The sequence below is a fragment of the Myxine glutinosa genome, chromosome 1 (genome assembly GCF_964187855.1).
Source record: "Myxine glutinosa chromosome 1, kmMyxGlut1.1, whole genome shotgun sequence".
Lineage (NCBI taxonomy): Eukaryota > Metazoa > Chordata > Myxini > Myxiniformes > Myxinidae > Myxine > Myxine glutinosa.
Window position 1 is genome coordinate 246,904,584 of NC_136261.1, and position 11,488 is coordinate 246,916,071.

Genomic DNA, 11,488 nt, shown 5'->3' on the forward strand with positions numbered 1-11,488 from the left:
ACACGGGGGAGTGGGTCACGCACACACGGGGGAGTGGGTCACGCACACACGGGGGAGTGGGTCACGCACACACGGGGGAGTGGGTCACGCACACACGGGGGAGTGGGTCACGCACACACGGGGGAGTGGGTCACGCACACACGGGGGAGTGGGTCACGCACACACGGGGGAGTGGGTCACGCACACACGGGGGAGTGGGTCACGCACACACGGGGGAGTGGGTCACGCACACACGGGGGAGTGGGTCACGCACACACGGGGGAGTGGGTCACGCACACACGGGGGAGTGGGTCACGCACACACGGGGGAGTGGGTCACGCGCACATACACGGGGGAGTGGGTCACGCGCACATACACGGGGGAGTGGGTCACGTGCACATACACGGGGGAGTGGGTCACGTGCACATACATGGGGGAGTGGGTCACACACACAAACACATCCCACATGTCCCACATGTATATACATGTTTAAATTAAGTGTATGTGCACATAATCAATAAAATAAAAACGAAGAAATATCTCTCTGTAATTTCCTGAAACTCGGTGCAATTCGAAGACATTCGCTCGGTGAATTCGCTCGGTTTCTCGTTGAAAATTTTCCTTTGGGCGGTGTATAATTGCTCCGAACGAAATATCTCTCAGCAATTTCCCATCTGTTAATTTATTTATTTTACATATGTGAATTACACGTCCATGAACACGTGAAATGGAGTTTGTTTTTGCACACGTGGAATGAACATGTGAACCTTCCCTTCCGGATAATAATGTTGAATGAAATAAGAACGAATAAATATATGTCGGCATAATTGTTGACGTTTTTGTGACCATTGTCATCAAACGTAAAAGTAATATGTCAACGGAAAATAAAAAGCAAATTTTTAATACATGTCGACATTTTGCCGTCTGTCATGTTGGGCGGTGTATGATAAATTGTCCCGCGATTTTTTATATATCTCGGCATTTTCCCGAGTGTGCATTTATTTTTTCAATTATTGCTGACACCGAGTCTAAAACCATCGATAAAAATGAAATAAGATGGTGAATTCGAGATAAAATTATGAGGGTGACTCATAATTATGGGCTTTATTTTACAGGCCTTCGAAAATGCATTTCGTTCTTCAAACGGAAACTTTCATCTGATTTTTCACAGATACACACACACACACACATCTCGTTTTTTCATTTCTGTTCCTCACAATTCTATCTCTCTTTTATTCACACACACACACACACACACACACACACACACACACACACACACACACACACACACACACACACACACACACATGCATACATATATGCACATACACACACACACACACATATACACATATACACATATACACACACACACACACACGTACACACGCGCACACACACACACACACACACGTACACCTACACACATCCCACATGTCCCACATATATATACATCCCACATGTATAAAACCACCGTTTAGAGGCCATTTTTCCCCGCAAAGTGGGGGTTGGCCTTTTCGGGGACTGTGGTTGTTGTTGTTTTTTGGTCCCCTTTTTGAAGCAATGTTTCACAGCCGGATGCCCTTCCTGCCGCCAACCCTGTTTGTCGCCTTTTTACGATAAACAGGGAATTACCAGTGTACTGGTACTCAATTTGCCGACCTCGGAAGGATGACAGGCTGAGTCAACCCCCCTGGCGTTAATTCAGCGATCGACCGGGATTCGAACCCAGGATCCTTGGATCCTAAGCTGGCACCCCAGCCGCTAGCCCAACACCAGGGAGTCCAACACCAGTGATATGTATATGCATGTTTAAAGTGTACGTGCCCTTTCCCCCTCCCCCACCCGGCAATGCCGGGTACTTCTGCTAGTAACTAATAAAATAAAAACGAAGAAATATCTCTTGGTAATTTCCTGCAACTCGGTGAAATTCGATGAAATTCGCTTGTTGAATTCACTCGGTTTATTGGTGAAATGTTTTCTTTGGGCGGTGTATAATTGCTCCGAGCGAAATTTCTTTCAGCAATTTCCCGTCTGTTAATGTATTTATTTTACATATGTGAATTACACGTCCATGCACTTGTGAAATGAACACGTGAACCTTTACTTCTGGATAATAATGTTGAATGAAATAAGAACGAAGAAATATATGTCGGCATCATTGTTGCCATTTTTGTGACGACTGTCATCAAACGTAAAAGTAATATATCTTAACGGTAAAGAAAAAGCGAATTTTAAATATATGTCGACATTTCCTCCTCCTGTTATTTTAGGTGGTATGATACATCGTGGCGCGATTTTAAGAAATATATCTCGGCATTTTCCCATGTGTGCGTGAATGTTCTCAATTATTTCTGACACCGAGTCTAAAACCATCGATAAAAATGAAATCAGATGGTGAGTTAGATTGGAGATAAAGGCATGAGAGAGACTCAATGGCCTTGAAATAACAGGCCTTTGAGAATTCATTTCGTTCGATAAACGGAACCTTTCATGAGATTTTATTCCCGCTTTTTTCCACCGAGTCTAAAACTATGTTAGCGACTGTGAAAAATGAAATGATATGTCGAATTAGAGTTGAAATAAAACTGTGAGAGAGAGCAAGACAGCACGGGCCTAACTAAACAGGCCTCAAAGCTATGCGAGTTGTTAGGGTTAGATATCTGTTTCTGAAGCCTCTCCCAGAATGGGTGGAGCTGCTCTCTAAACGGAGTAAGCCACACCACCGGACAGACAGACAGACAGAATCACCTCCGGCTAATATAATAGAGATATATATTTTTTGTATACAGGATCGAGGCTCGTGTAAGAGCTAACACATTGAACCAAAACAATATAAACAGACTCATAAAACATATAATAAAGGCAGACGGAGACAAGATAGAGACAGAGGAAAGCATACGAGCACAACAACAGCAGAGAATCGGGACGTCGATAGATCTGTGGAGGGAGAGAGCTCGGGGTGGGGGAAAGGAGGGGGTACACTATAAAACAAATTAACACCATTAGGAATTTCAGGAATGAAGTCGGAGATTGAAAGAGGTGGATTTTGGGTGTATTAATGGGGGTAGAAAAGATCAAGGTTTTGGATGGGGGAAGATAAGAGATGGTGGTGAACAGCTGTTTTAAAGACTTGGAGGGAGGAGTGGGATAGAAGAGAGTGAGGGGAGTTTGTTCCAGAGGCGGGAGAAAAGAGGAATGAAAAAGTGAAGGTGAATGGAGAATCTTGATTTTGGCAGTTTCACCATAAAAGGGTTGCAGGCAGATCTTGTGCGTCCTGCAGGAATATTTGGGGACAGAGCACAGATAGAGCTGGGGGAGCGAGGCTGGAGAGGAGTCCGTAGAAGACAGAAAGACCACCAACCTGCCTGCGGTGAGTGAGTGAAAGACCCTCACAATCAGCTTCATCACGGGAGATTCCAATGATTCTGTAAGCTTTGGTTTCTACAGCGTGAAGCTGAGCTAGGTGTGAGGCAGCACCAGCCTAGAGTGGAGAACAGTCCATCAAGCTGCGGATTAAAGCCTTGTATCAGGTGAGGAGCTCAGGTGTGCCAAGGAAGGACCTCGCTCGACGGAGGATGCCCAGTCGGCGACTGGCTTTGGAGGCCAGCTTGGAAATGTGGTTTTCCCAGGAAAGATCATGGCTTTTTTTCCATGTGATGATGTTCAGACGTGATGAATTTTTTTGCCGTGTACACATACACGGTCACATCCTGATTTGTCGGATTGATGTATTTGCTGATATGAGTAACAAACTAGGCTCAAAATGCTGCCTTCTATTGGGAGGCATGGATGTGTGCCTTTGAAGTCCATGTACTGATTGTATGTGAAGTTGGTGAGCAGGTTTGTTTTCCGATTCATGTTCAAAATACAAGATTAAATTAAGTTGCTCCTCGATCATAAACTGATGTTTGTAGTTGCAGAGATAGATGAAGTGAAGCAATTGCTTAACCCCGCTTCTCGCTTCGTTTGTGCGGGCTCGTTACACTTAACCACAATTAATAGCAACCTCGCGTGCCACAAGCATTAAATCCCTTATTCATCCCGAACTGCACCAGGTTTGGTATAAAACAACCCACAGGATGGTGGTGCGGCATTCCACTGGCATGCAGCCTGTCGTCCCAACTCTGAAGTTGGTGAGCCAAGAATGGGGATATGGTCTTGATTTAGAAAGTTTAAGCAGAACACTGTACCAGACCCTTGTATGTGCCAAAGGCCTCTGATCATGACAGAGACCCAGCCCTGACTTCACTGTCAGAAAGTTCATCCATTACGGAGAGAGCACCAACGTTCAGGGAATGGAAAGGAATCCAATTGATGATACAAAAGAAGAGGAAGACCAAAGACCATGTCACCCGTGATGATTAGGGTGGGCTTCAAAAAATCAAAATGCAGATTTTCTCCGGGACATGGTCTATTTTTGTTCCTTTTGGTGTCAAAGGAAACCACACCAAATTTGAATGGAATCCAATAATATGTAGGGGTGCCACATCAGTGATGAATTTTCCCCCATGCAAAAATAGGAATTCCCATTTTTTGGGCTGTATATACACAAAATAAATACATAATTATATATATACATTAAATATAATATTAAAAATAAATATATAGTAAATATACATTAAATAATAAATATACATAAATACACATTATACATTATATATATACAATATATTATACATACAGTTTTGAGACTTCCTATGATCACTATATGGGCAATTTTCATGCATGTTTTGTACAGGTTCCCGGGGTCAGGGGTACGCTTTTTTAGTGTGTAATATGTAGGCCTAACTTATTGACTGTGGCTCTTTTGTAGAGAGTGACCCTGTGGAGTAAGAATTAACAGGATTTTACCCACATTCTTGCTTATTTTGCAGATATGGCATGTGCTAGTACCAGTGTTTCATTGAAAACTCGGGCTCAGGATAATGTGTATCTCATTGGGTCCACTTCTGGAGATGCCATCAAAGGTGCCAAGCTCCCGACTGTGCATCAATCTCTTGTCCTGTTTTTCCATCACCTGAAGAAGGAGAATCGCACTGCCCGGGAGAGTGCAACCCTCACCATTGAAGAGGTTGTGAAGTTCTGGGAAAAAGCTCACCTACCTACGACGAAGCAGCACTGCATCCATCGTTTGGAGAGGCTATATGAAAAATGGAGGAGCCTCCAAAAAGGTGCAAAGCGGGGTGGTGCGACCCAAGAGAAAAAGGAAGCATCCTTTAAGGCCTCCTTGGAGAAGACGTTTGATCTTAGGCATGCAGATTCGGAGGCCATAATCACCAACCCCGAGGACAGGAAGTTTCTTCACGATCAATTCTCAGAGAGGAAGGCTTCAATGGGATCTGTAGACACTGTGTTGGAAGCAAAAACGTTCTTGTGTGTTTGAAAGATCAGCAGCCACGAGATGATTATCGTGAACTCCTAGAACTGACTGTCATCTACATGGGAGGAATCCCACCTCGTGGAATCCGGATCATGGCTCCAGGAGCAATGCACAGAGCCAGATGGATGGCAAAAGCACTATATTCACTACAGGTGTTCATGTTTCGGTCAGAGTTCCACTTGACACTTCGAGAGGCGAGAGAACTCCGAGCCTTCAACATTTTTGTCTGCCTTGTGTATGTACAGGCTTGGTTTCGGGCTCCACAAGCTATTGAGGCTCCCCTGAATGACATTAACCTCTTCAAGAAGTTGGAAAGGTTTGAACAAATCAATCAGAAGATGGCTCAGGCAGCCTTGAAGGCACTTGGCCGCCACACGTGGTACATGAGCCCAGTACTAGTGGCATTTGCATTCTTTGACACCAGAATTGACAAAGAAAGCAAGATCAATATGATTGAAGCATTGAAAAATGACGGTGAAAACCCCTCTCCAAAGAGACCAGCTATCAAACGAGGAACCGCCCTGTCAATCGCTGGCCTCATAACAAAACACACCAAGCATTTCTTCAGCATCCTAGGGACCCCAACTGATTGGATGGATAAGGATCCTGGTTCATGGGAGCAAGAAACCAGCTTTCAGGAAGCAAAGAAAGCCGCCAGTGGCTTAGTCGTGGTGAACGACAGGGCAGAAAGGGGTGTCGCATTGATACAAGACTACAATAAGCTCCTTACAAAGGATGAAGAGCAAAAGCAAGCTCTGCTCCAAGTTGTTGCTGCTCACAGGAAGATGTACCCCGATGCCAAGAAGGCAACAGTGGTGAAACAGGCCCAGAAATAGGAGTTACATTTCTCATTATATTTGGGTTTTTTAATATTATGTGATATGGCGTCTATTCATTTTATGAACTGAACATTTGGATTGTTATCATTGAATTTGAGTTTTCATAGCAATATAGTGCTATTTGTGCAGCTATTGTAACTTGTGTTTGCTAGAATACAAAGAAAGTGAGTGGAGGGTGGATTTTCATCAAACAAACTTCTGGTTTTGCTTTCGATCCATATATAGAAAAGTTTTGTAGACACCATTAGTTTGAAGGCTGATGTGGCACCCCTACATAAAATCAGATTGCTTTCATATTTGGTGTCTTTTCATTTTGGAACAAAAGGAACAACATAAAGCCATGTCCCAGTAAATATTTAAAAAAATTTATTTTGAGCACCACCCTAGTGATGATGGATTCTGTTCTGCTTAAACTCATTAAATCAAGACCATAAAAGGGAAAATGGCCTTAAAATGCCCATTGTTGTTGTTGTATTATATAATTTAATAACCCTGTTTTTCGAGGTGAATATTAATGCAAAAAAGTTGGATTTTAGAAACTTCAGGATTGTTTCACGTTAATTAAGGCATTGTGTTGGTACGAGTGTAGTTGAGATAACCTTATCCCTTGTAATCCAATGAATATCCTTGTGGGTGGTCTAGGCATGCCAAACATCGTATCTGCACTCCATGTCATTGATGAAGATGCTGGTCTGCCACATAGCATCATGGACAGCCTTGCTGTCCTTACAAACTCTGACTTACAAGTGGATCATTCCAGCTTATTGCCAAGCAACCAGCTAGGAAATGAAGGTATCGACTAATGCAATGGATACAGTCTGCAGTTCATAAACTATGGTATTGAAAGCAAAGTTGTTAAATTTGCGATATTGCTACAAGTGCCTTTTTTTTGTTTGTTTGTTCTGTAAGTAAAATGCAAACCTGTCAATAAATGTTATCAGGTGAATTTGTATTTTAGTTGATGCCCAGTCCTTTCTCCAAAATGTCAACCAGTATACCGAACGTTTTCACTTCTAAGCCATATAGGACGTCGAACGAGGTGGCGATATCCAGATTTTAGCTGGGAACCATATTAGCTTTTGTCATCTGTTGTGTTTTTCCTTTCAATACAGCCTGATTTTAGATGAAGGGGATGGTATTGGAGAAACTCATTAAAGGAGTGTTGGAGTATATGAACTGGAGAGGTTGAACTGCAATGAATCCACATTATACAGAGGGTGCTGTCAGCTTGGAGGGATGTAAGAAATACCTGTGTACCTTTGGGAGTGACCCATCCTCCAGTAAACAAGCCTGAAAAACAAAATGTTTTTTTTTTCTGTCATGAGACTGACACATGAGACTCCACGACATTCGTCCCTTTCACATGGATGCAGGTGCGCTCCATAGTTGCAAGGTACTCTGTTTATTTGCGAATCTTGGTGCTGGAGATCTTGTAACATAAGAGGCAAAGTACCATGTCCAACGTTCTGTGACGTACACCAGGGCATAGCAAATTAACAACCAGACAGACACACAAGCATGGGCATTTTAAAATCCAAGATGGTGGCTGTAATGGGGTTATTTAAGCTTGGCACCCTCCCTGAAAAATCTTTTAAAGTATTTATCTAACATTCTGCCAATTTTAGATGGAGAGTTTACGACACAGTTTGCAAACAAATCTGCTTTGAGAAAAAGCAACAGAGGTTTCCAAACATATACAGTGTGGCAAGAACACAACGGTGTGGTAGGAGAATAAAAAGTTGCTCCATGCACACATACAGTGCCTTCAGAAAGTATTCACACCCCTTGACCTTTTCACATTTTTGTGTGTTACAATGCAGAAGGTGCTGCATTAGAAGGGAAGCTGAATGGATACAGGTGGAATTATGCCTTTCTTGGCTGAGTGGGGAATACTCTATTCAGCATCCCAGATCTGATTTTTTTTGTCCCATTTTCCTTATCAAAATTAATCTATAAACAAAATAGGTATGTGGAAGTGATGTTTGGCTGATGAAGCTTCATTTGAGAGAGTTTGTCTTAACTATTGGTTTTAATGAAATTGAGCCTGGTGTTGGCTTAACGGTTAGGGTTCTGGCTTGGGATTCTTGGGTCCTGAGTTTGAATCCCTGTCGGTCGTTTAATTAACACCAGGTGGGGTTGATTCAGCCTGTCGTCCGAGGTCGGTGAAATGAGTACCAACTTACTGGGATGAATGAGCCGTAGGAGTAACACCCCGAACAGGATTGTGCCCAAGAGCCAAGAAACTGCTTCGGCAGCCATATGCATCAGCAGATGCGGGAGTGGACGTCATCATCTGTTTTTTTTGCATTAGATTTTTCAATTTGGAATTGGTCTAAATATAGTCTTTCCATTATGAGATAATGTAATTTCAATATTGATAAGTGATAACATTAAATTAAAAGGAATACCAAAACGACACAAAATTAACATTGGACTATTTATGAAACCCAAGCTATTAATTTCACCTGTCCAAATACACAATGATTCTGCTTTGAGCATTTCGCTTGTACCAAATGTGGCACATCTTCGCTTGTACCAATTGTGGCACATCTTCGCTTGTACCAAATGTGGAACATCTTTGCTTGTACCAAATATGGCTCATCTTTGCTTGTACCAAATGTGGCACATCTTTGCTTGTACCAAATGTGGCACATCTTTGCTTGTACCAAATGTGGCACATCTTTGCTTGTACCAAATGTGGCACATCTTTGCTTGTACCAAATGTGGCACATCTTCGCTTGTACCAAATATGGCTCATCTTTGCTTGTACCAAATATGGCTCATCTTTGCTTGTACCAAATGTGGCTCATCTTTGCTTGTACCAAATGTGGCACATCATTGCTTGTACCAAATGTGGCACATCTTCGCTTGTACCAAATGTGGCACATCTTCGCTTGTACCGAATATGGCTCATTTTCGCTTGTACCAAATGTGGCACATCTTTGCTTGTACCAAATGTGGCTCATCTTCGCTTGTACCATTTGTAACAAATGTGGCACATCTTCGCTTGTACCAAATGTGGCACATCTTCGCTTGTACCAAATATGGCTCATTTTCGCTTGGACCAAATAAATGTGGCACATCTTCGCTTGTACCAAATATGGCTCATCTTCGCTTGTACCAAATGTGGCTCATCTTCACATGTACCAATTGTAACATATGTGGCACATCTTCGCTTGTACCAAATGTGGCACATCTTCGCTTGTACCAAATATGGCTCATTTTCGCTTGTACCAAATGTGGCATATCTTCGCTTGTACCAAATATGGCTCATCTTCGCTTGTACCAAATGTGGCACATCTTCGCTTGTACCAAATATGGCTCATCTTCGCTTGTACCAAATGTGGCACATCTTTGCCTGTACCAAATGTGGCACATCTTCGCTTGTACCAATTGTAACAAATGTGGCACATCTTCGCTTGGACCAAATATGGCTCGTTTTCGCTTTTACCAAATGTGGCACATCTTTGCTTGTACCAAATGTGGCTCATCTTCGCTTGTACCAATTGTAACAAATGTGGCACATCTTCGCTTGTACCAAATATGGCTCATCTTCGCTTGTACCAAATGTGGCACATCTTTGTTTGGACCAAATATGGCTCATCTTCGCTTGTACCAAATGTGGCTCATCTTCACTTGTACCAATTGTAACAAATGTGGCACATCTTCGCTTGTACCAAATGTGGCACATCTTCGCTTGTACCAAATGTGGCACATCTTCGCTTGTACCAAATGTGGCACATCTTTGCTTGTACCAAATATGGCTCATTTTCGCTTGTACCAAATGTGGCACAAATGTGGCACATCTTCGCTTGCACCAAATGTGGCACATCTTCACTTGTACCAAATGTGGCACATCTTCGCTTGTACCAAATGTGGCACATCTTTGCTTGTACCAAATATGGCTCATTTTCGCTTGTACCAAATGTACCAAATGTGGCTCATCTTCGCTTGTACCAATTGTAACAAATGTGCGAAAGCTCCCTCGCTTGTACCAAATATTTTTTTTTTTTTTTTTTTTGTATACTGAATCGAGGCTCGTGAAAGAGCTAACATTTATTTCACAAACAAATCAACCAGACAAACAACATATATAAAAAGAGGGAGCGGAAGACAAGATGGGGAGAGAAGGGGAAGCACACAAACACAACATTTGAGAGCAGGGAGAAGTGTGGGAGGGAGAGGGCTTGGGGGGCGGAGGCGTGGGAAGGGGGCGGGGGAGAGGTATAAAACACAAGGGGACCAAGGACTTCCAGGACAGAAGTTGGTACTACAAAAAAAAAGAAAAAAGAAAAAAGGAAGGTTTTGGGTGAAATTAGCGGGGGTAAAAAGATCAAGGTTTTGGATGGGGGAAGATAAGAGATGGTGGTGAACAGCTGTTTTAAAGACCTGGAGGGTGGAGTGGGATTGAAGAGAGTGAGGGAGTTTGTTCCAGAGGCGGGAGAAAAGAGGAATGAAGGAGTGAAGGTGAGCAGAAAGTCTTGATTTTGGCAGTTTAACCATAAGAGGGTTGCAGGCAGATCTTGTGCGACCTGTAGGAATATTTGGGGGACAGAGCCCAGAGAGAGCTGGGGGGCAAGGCCAGAGAGGAGTCGGTAGAAGATGGAAAGACCACCAACCTGCCTGCGGTGAGTGAGTGAAAGGCCCTTGGAGTTAGCTTCATCGCGGGAGATTCCAATGATTCTGAACGCTTTGGTTTCAACAGCGTGAAGATGAGCTAGGTGTGAGGCAGGAGCACCAGACCAGAGGGGAGAGCAGTATTCCATCGAGCTGCGGATGAAAGCCTTGTATGTGGTGAGGAGCTCGGGTGTACCAAGGAAGGACTTCGCACGACGGAGGATGCCCAGTCGGCGACTGGCTTTGGAGGCCAGATTTGAAATGTGGTTTTCCCAGGAAAGATCATGGCAGATAGTGAGACCCAAAAGCTTGAGTAACAGAGCTTCTTGGAGAGGATTATTCAGAAAGTGGATGGGAGGGTTGTCCAGTCGGTCTTTTCGGAGAGACATCGTAAGAGTGTGAGATTTGTCAGGATTGAAAGACATGTTCCACTTGTTTGCCCAGTCTGATTTTGTCCAGGTCTGCAGAGAGTGAGGAGGCTGCAGACTGCCGATCTGAGGGATGAGGAATTGGAGCGACAGAGAGTAGAGTCGTCAGCAAAGAGATAGAGAGGATTTTCAAGAGAGTCAGAGAGATCATTGATGAAGACCAGAAAAAGCACAGGGCCCAGAACACTGCCTTGGGGAACTCCAGCCTGAACAGGAAGAGGAGATGAGAGAAACCCATT

General features: G+C 43.4%; 1 protein-coding gene across 5 annotated transcripts in view; it reads left to right on the forward strand.

Annotated features, from left to right (window-relative positions):
- Positions 1 to 7,154, forward strand: part of LOC137436035 (uncharacterized) — a 90,221-nt gene extending 83,067 nt beyond the window's left edge. For 3 of the 5 annotated variants that reach the window (XM_078785784.1, XM_078785770.1, XM_078785775.1), the window contains 2 exons: positions 3,266 to 3,355; positions 6,847 to 7,154. In XM_078785784.1, the coding sequence (XP_078641910.1) occupies positions 3,266 to 3,355; positions 6,847 to 7,007 (251 nt within the window). In that variant the 3' untranslated portion in view covers positions 7,008 to 7,154. The remainder of the gene's footprint in view (positions 1 to 3,265; positions 3,356 to 6,846) is intronic. The other 2 variants (XM_078785783.1, XM_078785772.1) reach the window with 1 other exon arrangement.
- Positions 7,155 to 11,488: the final 4,334 nt, after the last annotated feature.